This window comes from Narcine bancroftii, chromosome 11 (assembly GCF_036971445.1).
Source record: "Narcine bancroftii isolate sNarBan1 chromosome 11, sNarBan1.hap1, whole genome shotgun sequence".
In the NCBI taxonomy this organism is placed as follows: domain Eukaryota; kingdom Metazoa; phylum Chordata; class Chondrichthyes; order Torpediniformes; family Narcinidae; genus Narcine; species Narcine bancroftii.
This window is the reverse complement of record NC_091479.1, coordinates 80,658,124-80,678,147: the sequence shown is the minus strand read 5'-3', so window position 1 is coordinate 80,678,147 and position 20,024 is coordinate 80,658,124. Positions and strand designations below refer to the sequence as shown.

Below are 20,024 nucleotides of genomic sequence, written 5' to 3'. Positions count from 1 at the left end.
TAACTCTTCCTCCAGTAGATCGACGTCTACATCGGGGCGGCCTCATGCACCTGCGATGAGCTCGTCAATTTCATCAACTTCACAGCCAATTTCCACCCCGACCTCAGACTCACCTGGTCCATCTCTGATAACACTCTCCCTTTTCCGGATCTCTCTGTCTCCATCTCAGGAGACAGACTCTCCACTGACATTTATTACAAAATCCCACAACTATTTAAAAAAATCCAAAAGTGTTCAGGAAGCAGCATCTTTGTGGTCCAGTGTTATTTCTTCTGATGTTGATGTCACATTGAACGAAGAAATGCTTCCTCACAAGTTTTGAGAGAGTCCAATGTGGGGGTAAAAATTTTTTTAAGACATACAGTAACATACAGAAGTATAGTGACAGGCTCTTTCAGGCCATGAGCCCACACCACCCAATTACACCTAATTAATGTACAACCCCAGTACATTTTGAACAGTGGGAGGAAACTGAAGCACCCAGAGGAAACCCACGCAGATATGGGGAAAATGTACAAACTCCTTACAGAAGCGCCAGACTCGAACCCCAGTTGCCAGCACTGTAACAGCGTGGCATTAATCTCTACACCAGTGGCTGTCAAGCTTTTTCTTTCCACTCACATACCACTTTAAGTATTCCCTGTGCCATAGGTGGTCTGAGATTACTAAGGGATTGCTTAAGGTGGTACATGGGTGGAAAGAGAAAGGTTGAAAACCACTGCTTTACCCTAACCGTACCGGCCTTGTGTTCTTTCCAAGTAACGCTTATTAATGTTTTCCCAACTCTCATTCATATCTCCACAGATCAAGCCCTGCTATTACCTGCCATGCTTTGTGACAGCAAAGAATGAATGTTTGTGGACTGATATGTTATCCAACCAGGGATACATGGGACATCAAGCGAAACACTATGTCTGCTTCCAGCAGAAAGAAGGTTACTGCAGTTGGTACAGAGGAGCAGCCCCACCAGACAAAACCAGGATCAATGCCACAGACCCCTGAGAGGGATAACCACCTGTAAATAAAAAAAAATGCTGGCCAGCAAAGGCAGTTTTTTTCTGTGACCACCAGTATTAGATCATCAAACACAGACTTCTAGGCCATTTTCTTACTTTCTCAGAATCACTCTTAAATTGCCCAATGCTTGGGCTATTTGATTCCATGCCAATTAATGTTGCTTCAGATTTGCTCCTTGCAGTAACGGATATATTACTGAGCTTCTCATATACAAATATATTTTAATATTGAAGTGTTTCGAGCTATACACAATTGCTACTGCCCTTTATAAGTGTGGTACAATGGAAGGTGCCTTACCCCAAAAGGTTTCAGACAAAGGTGTTTTGAATAATTTTTATATTATTTAAGAAGTTCAAAATCTCTACATCTTGATTGTTGTAAAATGCACTGCTTATTTATGCAACATATGTCTGCAACCTGTTTGGCAGGTATGATCAAGCAACTTATTTTAAAAAAATCTTTCATGATTGAACTGCTTCCACTATGGAAAAACTTCAAAAGTTTGCCGTTTTTCTTTTACATTTGCAGTAAAGAACCAATTATTAAGCCCCATGGTGACTAACCATGTTTGACAGGCTTACTCCATACTGCAATGTGAATAGATGAAAGGATCTTTCCCCTGATCATAGAATGCCAGTCACATTTTTTGCCCCATTTTAGCATTGCCTTAGAGATAATAGAAACTTGGTCGTGGTTTGTTTGCAACTCTGTGTACAGTCAATTGCCGACTATCTAATCTCCCATTACAGAGAAGTACATTTACAGAAGGATGAAAGCTGAGTGGCTTCCTGTTTAATGTTTGCATGACAAATGAATGCATTTACAGAATTATGATGCCCAAGACACTTAGCAAGTCCTCTGAATTGCATGTAATAAAAAAATGAGGGCCGTTCTCTCTCCTCCATGATCCTGCTCACTATATGGTGGGATTGCACTGGTGTATGTTGGAAAACACACTGCTTTTCCTCATGACTGGGACCAATATTGTCCACTTATTCCCTGCTTGCATGTAAATGAGAGCTGGAGAGTGGGTGGGGGGGGGGGGGGGGTGGGAGGAGGCAAAGATCCCAAAGGATTTGCCACCTCCTACCACACTGCCACCAGTTTTTGGGGCCGTGATGAGAAAGTTGCAGTAAACACTAAAACGGATCACAAGGCTGACACTATATTGTCTTATTTCAACTACAAGTTGCATTAATGGAGCACCTGAAATATGGAGAAGATATCAAGGTTCTTCACTGAGGTATCTATAAATAAACAAATGGCCTGAGAGTTTTTAGTGTGTAACATTGTATATTGAAGATAACTGGAGCTGTTGCGAGATTACAGAGTACCAATGATTAGAAGGAATGTTCTGAACCTGAGATAAGGGGAGCATCATGCATATAGCTACAAGAACACATGTAATCAACTTCCATCTACAAAGCAGAGCAGCACAAATGATATGATATATATAAGCTATCAAATCCCTGTTGGTGTCCAATAATTCCTGCCTGGTCTTGCAGAACTCCCCTACTATGCCAGGTTATAACATTTCAAACTACTCCTAATATTTCCACACTGATGCCATATCAACATATATTCTGAAAAAGAAATTACACAAAATGTTGTGGCAGGAATAAGCACCTAACTACATATGATTTGTTTAAATTTTATCAAATAGTTACATGAGCTATATTCTATTCAGTATATTTCTGTATGAGTGGGCATTTCATCCTTGTGGATAACATTTATAATTGCTTGAAAAGTATTTTGTCTTGTGTCTGGATTACGGGCTGGGTAAAAAAAATATACAAAACGCTTTAGGTGATAAAAAGGAATTAGAAGCTCTTTTTCAAAAGTTATTTTATTTTGTTGTATCTTTGTAAATCAGTTTTTATTTTCTTATATTTTACCTGGTTAATGATTCATGTAAAGATGCTGGCATTATGTATAGCAACGATAAGTTGTGTTGTGTTTGTACATCTTTGCTGTATGTGTCTAGCTATCTGATAAGGGCGAGGTTTTGGAGGGGGGAATTAATTTGGGATTGAGACAAAGCAATTAAAAGATGAGGTGAAATAAAGCTTTTCTGATTGAATGTAGTTGTCGCTAAATTCACAGCATTGTTGGCCGATTTTTCTGCATTATTTATGAATTTTATATTCCATGAATGTAAATTGCCTTTTCAAAAATTAACTTTTCATTTCTCACTTTTACAGTCTCTTCTACTCTCAGCAGTAAAAATGCTTTTATTCTCTCATGGTATTTCTGACTCCATTTTGTTCCTTCCCCCTCTTGGTGTTGATAATTTGTTGGTTCTGTTTGTAAACCATTTAAAAAAGAGGCCCTAAAAATTGGATTATTATATCTTCCCAGTCTCTCCCCAGTACCCAAACTGGACAACTTTTATTGCAGGTCTGATATCGAGGAGCAAGGAGTCAATTTTAAATTTTAGACATAGAGCACGGTTACAGGCTATTTCGGCCCACATGTCTGTGCTGCCCAATTTACACCCCATTAACCTACATCCTCTGGTACATTGCGATGAGGATTTATCCATGAGATTGAGGAACTAACAGCATTGCCTCCGTAAACAAGTCTGTCATGTTGTGGGTGGGGAATAGGGCAGGTAAGTATGGAGATGCCTTCAAAAGAGTAAAAATCCAAGCCTTGCATACATTGATTTAGCAGGTATAATTAAGAATATAATTCTTAGTTTTTTTAAATTTAATTGCAGTCAAAATGTTTCACATACACACAAAACTATCTGGCGCTAGAGCTGGATACAAGTCCAAGAGTGGCCAAGTTTTCTTCCTCAGTTATTTAACCTGCATTGGATTAGGGCAAAGAGAATCAGACTGCAAATAAAATTTCTGGAAAACTCTAACTAGAGATCCAGCTAAGTAATCAGGGTGCATGAGCTGTTAGACCATTACAAGAACTCTTATTGGGGTATGTAAAATCAACTTTAGACCAATTTTTGATGATCTTTATTTTTAAAAAGCCATGACTCCAAGTATGGGCTGGCATGTGATGTTCTGTGGAACTGACAGAACTTCTGAAATTGTAGGATTCAATGCTTTAGAAAGAAAAAAAATGGAGTGTTACCATGCGTTCTCTTTGCCTTGAATATATACTGTCTCTAATCGTTCCAGCTCATTTTCACTATCAACAAAGAGCCAAAAATACCTTTGGATACAACTTATAGACACAAAACTTATTGACAGTTAAATGACCGAGGAATTCCACGTGGCAACCATATCCTTATATTTAAAAATATCCTTAAACTCAGCACAAAAGAATAGATCCAGCTGTTAGCTCTGCAGCTGTCATCACAACTACTGCTTGTCAATCCACTGGCAGCCAATAAAACAGGAAAAGAAACCATCTTTTCAGAATCAGACAATTCATGAATAGCATCTTAACTAGGAATTGCCAAAAGAGGAAATGTAATTTTATTTGTCTTAACTAAATATTGAAGGAAGCAAACAACTACTCAGAAGAAAAATAAAATCAAGCTTTAAGCTAAACTAAAAGCATCAGTTTGAAAGTAGTTCAAAGAAAAATACTCCTCTCCAGAACATTCTGAAAGAAGAGGAGAGATCACCCCACTATTTCCCCCAACCAGCCATTGAGGACAAAATATTTAATATTTTGGAAAGACAGCTTGAGTGATACTCACCATCTCTCTGTGGTTGGGGAAGAAAGTCTGGTCAATCAGTGGGAACTTCTCTGGACTCAGAGTTTGGGAGATCTTTATCAGTTGGGAAAACTGTAAGAGAAAAATAGTTGTCAACAATTTAATTCTCATTTCATCAGCTCTTCAAAGTTGTGTTTATGCACCCAGAGGAGATTCTGTCTCTGAACAAAGGCTTCACTCAGCTGTGTTTATTTGAACAACAAAAAAACTGATACAATTTAGAGAGGAACAGGAGCTCTAAAAGACAGGATGAAAGGCAGGAGAGGCGCCGTACAGGCCAAGGAGGAAGGGAAAATTGTTTCTTCTTTCCCCTCACATACCCCTTTCCTGGGACTCTGAAGTCTACGTAAGATGGCCACATTTGTTAGTAAGTGCCCAACAGTAGGTTGCCTTTTGATTGACATCAGGCCAGCACACTTCAAAGAAAAATGAATTTAGTTTGAGCATCATTTGTTCAGAGAGCAAGCTGGTGGTTCTTTGAAACTAACTGAATTTATGAAGATCCTGCCTTTAACGATAATCAATAAAGATCCACTATCTATTGAATATTACAAAATATGGAAAATCTCCTGGCACAGTGATCCACACCAGTTAGAATTGGTCATGGTTCATATGTAGAAGAGTATTGTCACAGACAGTTTGTGTTGGTAACAAAAAACAGGCAGACACAACAGCTCAACACTGACTGCCTGTACATGCTCCTAGATCACGATCTGGCCTGACATTTCACAGATCTGCAGAAGGATAGAGAAGCATAGCTTCTAACGATGCTCTAATAAAATAGAGAGAGATTTTGTCCTGTACAAGCAGACAGGGTTATTGGAGGTTACAACAGGATCCATATCAAATGAGAAATTCCTTGAGAGTGTTGACACAGGTGGAAAGAATAGTGAAGGCAACTTCTGGCATACTGTCTTCAGTGGTCAGGGCATTAAGTGCAGGAGTTGGGATGTCATATTACCACTACACTCAACCAGATTTTGAGTATTGTGTGAAATTCTGGTCACCCAGTTTTAGGAAAAGCATTATAATGCCAAAAGGCTGTAAAATGATTCAGTAGAACTGGACTCGAAGACGTTTAAAGGGAGCCTGACACTGGACAATAAATGCTTTCATAAGATTTGCTTCCTGAAAAAAAAAGGGGTTATGATAGACAACGTGAAACTGACCACAAAGATCATTTCAAATTTGCTGTATCATAGGAAGCTGGACAAACTTTAATTTAACTTTATTGAATTTAGTGTAGCGGCAGCTACTCTGCTCCTGAAGGAAACCACACAACCAGACGGGTTGAGCTCAGTGAGCAGACTGGTTTATTGCAGGCTGCTGGGCTGCACTTATACTCCCAGCCCGGACCTGGCTGAGAACCGCGCTAGAGGGCGCTGACGTCACCCAAGCGTCACGTGGTCCCCCACCGCAGGCTTCTGAGCCCCGAGCTGGGAGGAAGGGAAACCCCCCCCCGACGGCACCATTTTGGCCGGATTCCCTGCCGTGTGGCTTACAAGTGGGGCTGGTTCGCCTGCCTAGTGGTGAGCCGCCACATTAGCATGCTTAATCGCATAATGATGCTGACATATTGCATTAGTTCAAGTGACCTAAAAATGTTTTACTGCTGATTTTCGTTTGTATTCAGTATCTGATGCCTCTCATGTCAGCGTCCAACAATAGTCAGCCAGCATTGATGGATTCCAGTTGCCCTGATACCATTTTTCCACGGTTGCAATGTCCCAGTGAAACCTTTCGCTATGTTTATCACTGACTGCATCAAGATCAGCAGGGAAGGAGTCCAAATGTGAATGCAGAAAATGAACTTGCAGCGACACGTTGCACCTCATGGTTTTGTCTGCTTGAAGCATGTTAAAAAAAATGACAGGAAGTCATAAAAATATTAGCTAAAAAAAGATACGCAATAGGAAAAGTGATTTTCGTGATCACTAAAATCTATAAAATACACCACAAAGTGTTCAGGAAGTAAAATCTTCGTTGTCCAGTGATATTTTCCCTAAAATAGAGGGGTGACTTTATCAAGGTCTACCAAATCATGTAGGATATAGATAATGTAAAAAGTCATCATCTTTTTCTTGGGGCAGAAGAGTCCAACACTAGGGGTGGACTTAACATGAGAGGCAACATTTTTGCACAAAGGCAGATAGGTATGTTGAACAAGATGCCAAGGGAGGTCAATGAGACAGGAACAATTACAATATTGAAAAAAAAAACATTTGGACAGGTACATGATTAGGAATAGTTTAGAGAGATATTGACCAAGCACTGGCAAATGAGGTAGACAACTCGGACATGATGGGCTGCAAGGCTGGTTTCTGTGCTATAAAACTCTTCAATCCCAGCAAAGGCATGAAAGGAAATAGGTAGCCAACACAATACTAACTTGAAAAGTATTGGGGTGGGGGGGGGGGGGGTGGTATAGGTTAATTGGGTCTAACTTGAGGGCTGAAACAGCCTATGGCCATGCTGTATGTCTAAATTTAATTTTAAATATGTTCTTAAAAAATGTAAATGGTATATACAGTTCTCAGGCAATACAAGTAGTCCTCAACTTATGTTTTGGCACTCCTACCGCAAGTTGAAAAATTGTGAGTCAATAAAGGGCAGTGGGATCAGTGTGGGGGCCGACACAGGACTGTCAGGAGAGAGCGGGGAAGTGGGATCAGTGTGGAAACTGATACTGCGCTGCCGGGAAACATTGAACATCATAGTCTAGCCTAGTCAACATTCAAAGTACAGTATGATTTGAACCATCATAAGTCAGGGACTACCTGTACTGTGCATTATGAAGAAATAAATAGTATTCTTACACATTCAAGAACAAGTTGAACCATCCAAGAATGAAGGGATACTATTCACATCATATATTGTTCAGATGTTTGATTTCCTTTCAAATCAAGAGGCACAATGTTTACCAGTCCAAATAGTGAATGGTTTGGGGGGGGGGGGGGGGGGGAAGGAATTTGCAGGTACTAGTGTTAAGACTTTTTACCTCAGCTTGGCAGGTGTTGCTATAAATCCTGATGGTTGACTGCAATGTGACTGATGGTGGAAGAGTCTGTAGCTCAAGACAGGAGGAGTTACTAACTAAGCTGGAAGACTGGGTGCTTTGTTTTCATATAAGCAAGTGTGTAATGCACCATCATTCTCCTGCTCTCTGACTGGTGGAAAAGCTCGTGGGATCAGAAGGTGAGTCACTCACCACAAGATCTCTACCAAATATTCACGTCGCCACCATGTGGTTCACCATCTATTTTGATTAATTGTGTTTGTTGGGATTCCGATACCACTGCTGTTGGGCAATGATGAGTCATAATGTAGGATCGAGAATCTGGTTTTGTGGTGCCAGAACAATAATATTGCTCTCAGCGTACTGTATGCAAGACAAATGAGTATATTGTTGATGCACAGGAAAGGGAAGCCAAGGTCTCATACACCTGCCTTCATTGGTGGGTGTGCACTGGAGAGGGTTCGTACCTTCAAATTTCTGGATTCCCTCATATCAGGGAGTATGTCCAGAAATTTAAGGTAATTGAGAAGAAGACAATCAATCCCACTACTTTCTAAGGAGCCTGAGGAGGAGATACAGCACTTTTTGTCAAATATGCTGTTGAAATTTTGCAGGTGCATTGTATGCTGACTGTCTACACCATGACCTGGTTTGAAATCTCAGGTCCAGGAAACATAGGAGGTGCAGGAAGGGGAAAACCTAACCAAGTCCGTCATGCCAATGAGCTCCTGTCCACTTAACACGTCTACAGTGCCCTCCATAATGTTTGAGATAAATACATTTTTTTCCTTTATTTGCCCCTGTGCTCCACAGTCTTATATTTGTAATTAAATAATTCACATGTGATTAAAGTACACATTCTAGATTTTATTAAAGGATATTTGTGTACATTTTGATTTGACCATGTAGAAATTACTGCACTTTTTATACGTACCGTCTGATTTATTTGGACAGGCAGTTGGGGGACTTTTCTGTCACCAGCAGTGGAGATCTTCCTTGACCTACCAGGCCCGTTGCGATTATTGAGCACACCAGCACGCTTGTTCTTCTTAATGATGTTCCAAAGCATTGATTTTGGTAACACCCTAAGGTTTAGGTGATGTCTCTTACTGTTTTATTCTTGCTTTTCAGCCTCATAATAGGGTTCATTGACTTTCTCTGGCACAACTCTGGTTCTCATGTTTAAAAATGGCACAATTATAGACTCCAAAGCTAATCAAAACTTAGAAGCAAGCCTAGCTCTCTTATACCTGCATCAATAAAGCGATTAAACGTACTCACAATAGGGGAAATATGTGCAAAAAGAGCTGTAATCTCTACATGGTCAATCCAAAATGTATACAAATAACCTTTAATAAAATCTGGAATATGCATATATAAGTTGCTTAACTACAAATTTAAAACTATGTAGCACAGGGGAAAATAAAGGGAAAACTGTGACTTGGTCCCAACATTAGGGTGACTATAGGTGTGTGATGCTGCCTCAAGATAGTGGCCAGCATCACAAAGGAACCCCATCATGCTCTCTTCTCAGTGCCACCTTGAGGCAGAAGCTAGAGAAGCCAAAAGTCAAGCACCTCAGGGTTCAAGAACATTTTTCATCCTCCAACAGCTATCAGGCTCTTGAATGTTCCTGTACCACCTTAACCATAACACTACTCTGGGGCAAAACATCTGTCAACACTATCATTGCATAACATTTTTACATCTACAGCAAATGTGAATATTAATTTATTCTTTTATATTTATTATCTTTTTCCCTCATGTTGGCAATTTAATTTATACTGATTGATTATTAGTGTATTTTACCTGTATATCTGTGCCAAGAATTTCAATGTACTTGTACATTGTCTTTGATAATAAAACCCATCTTTATCTTCAATAAGTTTGTATGCTACTTCTAAGTACCCCTGGTGCTGTCCTTAGCATGTTCTTCTATGCCACTCAATAAATTGGTGTTCCCTAGATTGATGGCATGGGCCAGCATAGTGTGTTGAAGATGCCACACCGCATGAAAGAGGTGACCTCAGGGTTAAGACTATCTGCCCCATCAAATCAGTTGGAGATGCACAGAAAGACTTTCCCATCATTCAACATTGGTCCAATTCCTGCAGCTTAATTAGCTGACAAAGCTAATATTAAAATCTACACTTATTCCTTTATTCAAGGAGGATTATAATTTAAAAGTAAGACCCGAGAACAAACAGGATCGAAGCACAGGCCGAGTTTGGAAATGTAGATGGCACATTTATGAAGTGGTAATCATATTTAACAGTCTACAATTCAACAGCTATACACATACAATACAAACCCAAAATAAATGTACATACATTTTCTGCAGAATTGATCCTGTGCAAGCCCCTCCTGAGAATGCTTGGAACTAAGTCAGTCACACTGTTGGCCTGGGGAGCCCTGCATTGAGAACTGGTGAATGCCAGACAGAATCTGGCTGGAAGCATCATTTATGTTTATTTGGAATGTCAGCCATAATCTTTCCAATTGACTTCCTGCCTATTGTTCAATCCACTGCACAGCAGAGCATGTCCTTTTATGTACGCCCTCTTCCTCTCAGTTAGGGAGACGCACATGGATATATAGTCCTCCATTAGATTTGCTCAGATGAAATTATAGTAATTTTAAAAGACAAATGAAATAAGTAGAACCAACTGTCAGGAACATCATGCTTCACGGATTTTCAAATGCTTATGAATAGTGAGAGCAGAATGATCCTGCCAGTTATCACAAAGTATGCGATTTCTTTTGACAAATAATTAAAATTAAATAATTCTATTAAAGAGGGCCAAGTAAAACGCAGCAGGACAGATTTGGCACAACTGCACTCCATTCCCCACTGGGATGCTCCAGTCACTCTCAAGGTGTGAAAAGATCTTGGATAGGAACCTTGGAGAAAATCATATCTAGGCCTGGGGAGATCAGATTTTGGAACTTCATGAAATTTTGTCCTGCAAATGCCGCCAAAAATTCAGTCAAACACCAAGCGCCACATGGATCAAGGGAAATTGATTAATTTTATGAACTGAGAACACAGTTTGCCTGGGGCCACAATACTTTGTCCGGGAATCATTCCTGAAAGCAGGAAAAGTGTGGTGACACTCCCTTAACTTTTATAATATTGAACACTAAAGAAACTTCAAGTTACTTTGCCTGGAGCCACTTCCCTCCATGGTGTTTATTTTGCATCTCTCGTGCCTTTCTCCCACACAGGATATACCATTTAAGGAACACATACAGAAATTTATTAGACATTGATATTTGCTGACAGGTTGGCTCGTTTCCATTAGGACACCACTGTAGGTAACAAATGACTTCTTTAATCCCAAAAAAAATTATAAATCATTAATGTTCTGGAATATAAATCGCTTTGATAGAGAAAAAAATTAAAATATTCTACTCCTTTCCATTCATCATGTTACTGATTTAATGTAGCATTTACTTCCACCAGCATCCCTTAAGTACCTCTATAGGTGCACCATTGAAAGCATCTTATCAGGATGCATCATAGATGGTTCCATGAACTGTGGTGCCCATGACCGTAAGAAACTGAACACGACTCCCACACATCACCCCCCTCCATCTATTTTATCAATGTTTTGGAAAAGCAACCAACACAAGACTCATCCCACTCTGACCACATTCTCTTCACTCCCCTCTCAATGGGGATTCACAAGTATGAGATCACGCAACCCCAGATGCAAGGTTAGCTTCTTTCCCAGTCATCAGGCTCTTCAATGAACCCCATACCTCAAGGAAGGGCTCAGGCCCAAAACGTCGGTTACATATCTTTACCTCCTATGGACACATTTTTGTTTTTACTACAATCAGTAGTAAAAGTGTATGCAGACTTTTTTGTAGTTTCACTTTTCTCCATTCAAACTGATCTTTCACTGTAACTCTGAACATTTCTACAGCGTCTTACTCCTTGTACTATGTACGAGATGTCAACTGGTCTGCTCAAACAACCACTATCATTGTAATTTTTATACATATGACAATAAACTTGGAAGGACCAAATCAGATGCCACTCAATTTAAGGCAGAGATGAGGTTAAATATTTTCCTCCCAGATTTCCACGAGTCTTGAAAAGGTCTCCAATTCTCTGAAGCAGGACTGTGGAATATTTTTTTTAAGACAGATACTTGATAAACAAGGAAGTTGGTAGGTTAATGCAGGTAGGCAACAATCTGCAATTGTGATCATGTTGAATAGTGGACATTGCCTGTCCTTCTTTTAACTTGTATGGTTCAATGTACATGGATGACAGAGCTGGGCACTTTCAACCACAAATGTGACACTGGTATAAGTAGGCGTCCTGAGAATGTGACTGTTTCACAAGGAAAATCTAACACTCAGCTCCTGCCCACAGCTCAGGGCATTGCAGACACACCATCACACGCACGCAAGGTTCAGAACAAGAACTAATTCAGTAACAGGTATGTACTTCTTCAGTGGAAGGCCCGCAGATGAAAGACTAAGTCAACATAATTGAAAAAAAACTGAAAGAAAATTGCGAAGCTTTAGTTCTTATCTTTCTAAGCATTCCAATTGAGAATGGAACTGAAACATCTGGCTCAACTGGTGACAGCTTCCCTTTCAACAGCTCTCCTGCTAAAAACTTGGGACACACAAATATTGCTTTGAAGTGGCTTCTTTGCAGCCATAATATAAAAGTTACCTACTGTCAGCAGAGAGTTATACGATTAATCAAGTCAGAAATTGTTCCTTTCATCTCGAGACTCAGGTTTGAATTTAGCTAGATTAATGGCCTAGAGTCTGTTCTTTCTGTGGCCTGCAAAAGCACCATATGGAATATTTTGAATATGTCAAATCATTTCCATTTTGTATAACCTTGAAACAATATTAATAATTCTCCAAATTACTTGCTTGTCAAAGAAGCTTAAAAAATTGATGAGATTGGAAATGGAAGTGTCAAAGTGCTGTAAAGCCTTCTTCATTAGTTGATGTATAATTCAAGAGTTGACATGCAAACATTCAAGCCGAACGTGTGGCCAGATGCCCACCAACATAGGGCCGAATTGAGGCAGACCCGGATCACTGCCCGCAGCCCCAAAACTCAGGACAGATGTAGAGAGCTGAGCGAGCAGAATGCTCCACACCTGGGAAGATGTATGGCACAGCCACAATGGCCAGTTGGCCTCAGGTGACGTACTGCTCAGATCTTGTCATTGGGCAGCCTTTAACAGAAGACAAATCTGGAGTTGTGAGAATCAGAAAATGTGAGAGTTTTAAATGCTCTGCATATTCAGAGACATATAGAAGTTGTTAAAATAGTTTTAAACTAAAAGAATAAAAATAAAAAAACTTTACTAAAAAATTCAAAATTATTAAAATACAAAGGTATGATTATAAATAAAGCAACTTCCTATTCAATCGGCAGGGCAAGAAAATTGCATTCAGGTCAATGGGGTCTCATTGCTGCCATTGCAGATTGAGAGGCAGATTCCCTTCAGTGGTTTTCAACCTTTTTCAGTCTAAGGCCCACCTGGCTTCCGGCCTAACGTGCCATGACCCACTAGTGACATTGACCGAGCAGTATTTTCAAGTCAAAGAAAGCTCTGTAATAACCACATCTTTATCTAATTTAAAGTATTTTATTTACTATTTTTAAAGACCCACATGGAAACACACTGTGGCTCACCAGTAGGCCATGGACTACTGGTTGAGAACCACTGTGCCAGGTTAAAGGGCATCTGTCCCTCAGCGCATCTTATCACAGATCTGCATATGTCCTGAAATTCTCTGCAAGAGGCTGAATGCCAATAATATTGAGCCAGTTAAATTTGGTCCATGATCTTCTATCAATGCCCATCAGTCCTGACTCTGTAGTAGCCACATCCAATTCATTCCACTCGGCTCATCTCCGGAACACTGAAATTTCTCCCTTTTTCCAAGTCCACATCCAGTCTGCTTGGGAAGATATTATTAAACATTATTTTACAGAACATTCTGATAATTTATTCCAGAGTCAAACATGCCACTGCAAGATTCTGCCACGATTCTTTGTTTCAAGAAAGTAACAGGACAAACCAAACGTGGATGGGAAGATGCAAACTATTCTCTTGAATTTTTAAATGGTGTCCTTACACCACATCCTTGGTTAACAGTTCCCAGAATTTGAGTTTATTCACTCTCTTTCCTTGCCCATTTTCATCAGGTGAATGCTCTCCTCCAAAGCTCCTTTTGAAGTTACTCTGTGCTCCCATTTTTTCTGTACGATACAATGGAATAATGTAGAAACACGCCTTTTCGTGATCGCTATTGGGTTGAGGCCGACTTAGCTTCATAGGATCCTTTGCCCCAAGCAGCACGCTGAGGCTGGGAACTGCCAGATGTTCCTGATTTTAAAAAGGTCACGAGTTGGAAGAAATTGGGTACGTGCAACACGAGGAACCTGACAGGAAACCTAATATCAGAGCTCTGTAGTAGGATCGTGGAGTGGCACTGAGTAGTTACACAACTCCTGAGTAAAAAATAAACATTTTCTTTTCAAATTGGATACATATAGTTAGAATTTAAATCAAACTTCCCAGAAAAGCTTCAGGGATCACAAATTTCAAGTCACCCAGCAGCAACGTGCAAAATTGTTTTATTTATATTGTGGTTAAGAATGCACGTCTCTAGACATTCCTAATTATATTTTCAGAACACCAATTATTAAGGGCATGTTCTCAAGGTCAGGAACCTACTCATGCAGAACCAGTGGAGTATTGAGTCTGAAGATATTATACAGATCTACAGGGAAGTAAATATGTAAATACTACAAAATACTACAGTAAAAACCCCTGTTCTCTGGAATTGGAACAACTGGTGAAAAAAAATCAAGGAAAATAAATAAATTTGAGTTAATAAGAATTAAAAAATTAAAAATTAAATAAAAGTCTAAAAGTAAATGTTCTCTGAAGTAACACATTAACCTTTGGTGAAGATGGGAGCAATTATTCAGCCAGCGGAGCGCCTTGCTCGTGCTTTGCACGTAGCAGCTGTTTGTATAAAGTTTGAATAAACTAGTATTGCACAAGGTAAACCGCTGGTTGGTGCTGCTCACCATTGGGATGACTCTCTTAAAGTGTCTCCTTGTCCCTGCTGAGTAAGGGTCTTTATCAGTATATTATTAAGTATATTAGTAAGGCTTTAACTGTAAACTTGGGGGCGGGGGCGGCAGCATTAATCATGATGTTATTGTTCGACTTGTGGGCGGCTCCATGGAGGGCAACGGTTAAATATTTTCAAAGAATGTGACTGAAAATAAAGTAAAAATGCTTTAAAGTTTACCTTTGTTCAGTGCAAATACAGTATAGCATATTTGTCTTTTAAACTGTTTATTTGTAATGTAGGTGTATTAGATAGGCTCAAGCAACTGGAAAACTCACCTATCTGGCATCTACCAATCCCCCACAGATGCTGGATACCAGGGGTTTTACTGTATTTACTTTTTGTATTCATATTACATTAAACTTTATATTCAAGTACAGTTGTGCCTCAAACAGGAAAGTCTTTCTGGAAAAACATCAATGAGCAAATTTCATGAATTGAAAAAGTTGGGAAAAAAAAATCCTTTGTGGGAATTTTGGTTGGAAAAATTCCTATGGATAGATAGTGACAAGCTGGTCGTTATCAAGAAAAATAACTTTTTAAATCAAGAACATTCATTTCAGAAAGTCAATAGCCTTTTGGGAAAGCAGTAAGTTGAATAGTTGTAAATTGAAGAATACCTATTAAACACCCATATAACCCATATTTTGAAGTACTTTCCTCAACCTTTTACAAAAGACGGATTGATTTAGCGTCTGGCACAACTTCAAGGAAGCCAAATACTTTGCACCATTATAGATTCAAGCTTCTTTTATGTAATATAACAGATGTAATATTACACAAAACTGCATTTAGTCGACAGAGCTTGGATGTTTTGGGATCCTCTTTTAGATGATTCCTTGGTCTGACCTCTCCCAGCAGGATCTCCAGGAAGATTTTAAAGAACCTGGTGTCCAAATTGTAATGCACCTTCTTGCAAAGATTGGCCATTGACAGAAATTGTTGGGACCCCCTTATAGTGAGAGAATAAGAAGCAAAAGAGAGTTCCTTCAGAATCACTGAGTGTCTGCGAATTTGCCTCTTGTGGTCCCATGGCCTCTGCAGCCGCACAGACTTCAGTCCATTGGCAACCCAAACTCCAGATACGAACACTGACATGATGAGGAAATCTGAGGCCCCTTGGGAGCCCTTCTCACCCTCAGCAGCCTCTCACATCCTGGTTCCGAAATCTGGTACCTTTTCAGCCATTCTCAAGCCAGTCTCCAGCAGTCTGCAGCCTGGTGGGAGTCTTTTGACTGCAAGTTGTCAGCTTTCTAAAAAGCAGCAGCCAAGTTGTGTACTGCCAGGCTCCAAATCAACCTTACTTATTTAATCACTTTAACTTCAATTCCCATAAAAATAAAACATAGAATATATCAAGCTTTTCAAATCAATATATGTCACCTTAAGACAGTGCTTCTCAACCTTCTTCCCCCTCGCACATGCCACCTTTAGTAATCCCTTACTAACCACAAAGCACCTATGGCTGTTGAAGGCCCTCTGGCTAATCCAGTGAAGGCCTTGCTGATGAAATGGGCTGGGTTTTTTTCTGCACTGCTTACAGATTTCTAACAAGGCCAAATGGTAAAATATCATTTTTCTGCTTACTGATGCCATGGGCAAGTTTTAAATTGGTCTTATTAACCACAAAATACAGCATGAAAAGAGGAGCCAAAGTTTTAAACAACGTCTGTAGAATAAGCCCAGAATGAACAAAGGTAATATACGAGGATGCTCGATAATACTGCCATGAGACGTCTTCTGATCAAGATACAAATAGCACTGCCAGATCTCTGCACTAGAGTCAGGCACCCAAACTTACCATCCACGGCTTGTTGCAGAAGTTGTAGACAGACTGGAGAGAATTAAGCGTGGGGACTCTCCCGTACTGCAGGCCAACAATGAGGTTACGATAGTCCTCGCCATAGGCCATGTTGTACACGTGTTGCCGAATGAGAACAAAATCTGGTTTGAATGACCTGCAGGAGCATCAGAAAACACCTTGATCAGTGACAGTAACAGAGGCCTGATACAGAAATTAAAAAAGTAGAATTTTTTTCAGTTTTTTGTACCAAAAAAGTGATATATTTAATTTTATTGGAATTAAATTTCAGATGCAGCATTTCTGTTCACTTACCACAAGCTATTGTTATTAATAATAACAACGTTGCAGAAGCCGATTCTGGCCATTGAAACCCATGCCACCCAATTACACCCAATAAATTACAATCCTGTACATTTTGCTGGGTGGGAGGAACCGGAGCACCCAGGGAAAACCCATGCAGGTCATGGGGAGAACACGTAAACTCCTTACAGACAGCGCCCGCTTTGAATCTGGGTCACTGCCGCTGTAATAGTGTCGTGTTAACTGCTACTCTAACCGGGATGCAAGAAACAAAAGAACAATTACTTTCTTAATTTTTTTTTGATATGAAGAGAATTAATCAGAACTGATGGTAGGGGCGGCATTAACACAACGCCGTTACAGCACCAGCGATTCAGGTTCAAATCCAGTGCTGTCTGTAAGGAATTCATCCCATGCTTGCATGGATTTCTTCCGGGTGCTCCGGTTTCCTCCCACCTTCAAAATGTGCAGGGCTGTAGGTTAATTGGGTGTAATTGGGCCAGAAGGTCCTGTTACCCTGGTGTATGTCTATATGTAAATACAGTATGAATAAAACTCAGAATACTTTACACCAAGAAGTCTAGAGAATCTAGCAGACTAACTGGAAAGCAGCCATATTGGGACTCAGCTGATGTTGTGAATCACAAGATTTAAAACAGATTAATCTAATCCCCAAGGTGGATACTGCCAACAAATATCTCCTGATAATATGCCATTATACTCTTAGAATCAGAGGGACTAAATTACTTTTCTTTTAAAATTATTTTTATTGAGTTTTTTCATGAAACAAATACATTGCAAATCTATAAAAATTAAGTGTGATACATTTAGATTGGTATCATATTATATAGAAATAATAATAATACATGGACTCATATTCTAACCTATTCACACACACTCATACATATATATATCTAAAAAATATATGTAGAGTATTATATTAAGAGGGAAAAAAAAGTGCTTCTAATAATCTGACCCCAGCTGCCAACCAAGGTTGAAATGAATATACTAAGCAGACTTGAAATCTAGCTTCTGGAGATCCGACCAAACACACCCACTTACTGCATCCCTGAATCCTTGATCATTCCAATTGCGAAAGTAAGCAATAACTGGACCCCATGTCTTTTGAAAATAAATTTTAATCATGTCTGATTTCTTCCAAACTTAAAAAGGACATGATGTCCAGTAGCCATTGTCTAAGGGTGGGTGGAAAGTCCTCTTTGCATTTCAGCAATATTCCTCTTCTAGCAAGCAATGTAGAAAATGCTAAGACCTGCCTTTGGCGAGACATTAAATTTACATTTACATCTCTGAAGAAGCCAAATAATATGATTAATGGACATGGTTCTAGATTGAACCCAAAGATGGTCGAAAAGGTTCTGAAAATATCAGTCCAATATTCTACCAAATTGGGACAAAGCCAAAATCAAAGAGGTTTCAAAACTTTTACTTTTGCCACACATTGAGTTGATATCTGGGTAAATTCGATCGAGTTTAACTTTAGAAAAGTGTACTCTATGCACCACTTTAAATTGAATTAAACTGTGCCTAACACACAGAGATGAATCATGGATAAGGACCAAAACTGAAATTCAATTTTCTCTGAAAGAAACATTAAGATCATTCTCCCATTCAGTTTTGATTCTAATTAAAGAGACTGTTTTTAGATTCAATATTTTATAACATAAAGCAGGATATTATACCTTTATGTACAAATTGTAATTCAAAAAGTTTACCTATGAAATTCGGATCCAGAAGATGTGAAAGTTTAGAATGAATAAAATGTCTAATTTGATAGTATCTAAAAAAGTGTCTAATTGGGAGATTAAATTTCATCATCACTTGTTATAAAGATGCAAAATTTTGTTGGATAAAAAGATCCTTAAAAGTTTTAACTCCATTCTTCATAGCCTGCATCTAAAATAGCAAGTTGAAATAGATGGTTAACTAGAATAGGACTAGTAAATATAAATTCCAAAAGATTTCCCGAATTGACTCCAAATCTTCAGACAATGTCATTTTAGCAATTGATAAAATTAAAGCGCATGGAATCACAACATTAACAAGAAACAGGTTCAGAGCAAGTTGGTGAAACCTTTTTAATAATGGGTCACATTCAGATTAGCAAGTGGCGACAAATAGTGTCCCACAGGGTTTTGGGTTTCAAAGATGCAGACAGAGAATTAATTAAGTGTCTGAAAGTTAATGGACAAGCAACAGCATTCCTAAGAAGAAAGACACTGGAGAAATGGCAGGCAATTAGAATTAATAAGAATGGCTGTCATATCCAACAAGTAGACCAAAGCTGGGTCAATCAGCTGAATTGCCTGTGATGAACACTCCAGATTGTGGAATGTCTCCCATTATGTAGCTAATACTTCTGAGATCCCTAAACATTTCACAGATGATTGTGATTTTGTCAACATTCATGATTATCAAAATGTGTCCCAATAAATTGGGAAGCAAGGCAGCCCAGATATTCACACTGAGCACAAAAAATTGACTGCACCGGGAATTCCTTTTAAAAATGACCAATCTTACCAGGACTGTGGGCTAAGATTGATCACTAGATCACAATATATAGGAGCAAAAGTAGGCCCTTTGAGTCTGCTCTGCTTTTCTAAACATGCTATCCATCCCCCTATTCAGCCCCACTTCTCAGCTTTCTCCCCATAACCCTGGCTGCCCTGACTAATCAAATACCTGTCACTCTCTGCCTTAAACACATCCAACGGCCTCGTTTCCACAGCCATCTATGGCAATGTCCCACAGACTCTTATCATAGAGTCTATGATAAGAGTCTGTGGCAAGACTCTTTTCACCCTTGCTATTGAAATGTTATGCTGCATTAAATTTCACCAGTTGGTAGTCGACCCATTCCATCAATCTTGGAATCTGCTGCTATCATCCTCACAGTTCACTACTTTCTTATTTACCTTCACTACACTCCAGAGAGTTTTAACTCAGCCAGCAACATCATGGGAACCAGTATTCACTCTATCGAAGGCATCTACAAGAGGTGGTGCTCTAAGAAAACAGCCTCTATCCCTCAAGAATCCCCACCAACCAGACCA

The 20,024-nt window shown here is 39.4% G+C and overlaps 2 protein-coding genes across 4 annotated transcripts in view; one reads left to right on the top strand and one right to left on the bottom strand.

The window, feature by feature from the left end:
- Positions 1 to 3,097, top strand: part of LOC138746010 (metalloproteinase inhibitor 3) — a 28,097-nt gene extending 25,000 nt beyond the window's left edge. Inside the window, exon 5 of the mRNA XM_069903680.1 lies at positions 805 to 3,097. Within this exon, the coding sequence (XP_069759781.1) occupies positions 805 to 1,002 (198 nt within the window). The 3' untranslated portion in view covers positions 1,003 to 3,097. The remainder of the gene's footprint in view (positions 1 to 804) is intronic.
- Positions 1 to 20,024, bottom strand: part of LOC138746011 (synapsin-3-like) — a 226,831-nt gene that overhangs the window by 81,825 nt on the left and 124,982 nt on the right. For all 3 annotated transcript variants that reach the window (XM_069903681.1, XM_069903682.1, XM_069903683.1), the window contains 2 exons: positions 16,648 to 16,804; positions 4,682 to 4,771 (listed from right to left, as the gene is read on the bottom strand). In XM_069903681.1, the coding sequence (XP_069759782.1) occupies positions 4,682 to 4,771; positions 16,648 to 16,804 (247 nt within the window). The remainder of the gene's footprint in view (positions 1 to 4,681; positions 4,772 to 16,647; positions 16,805 to 20,024) is intronic.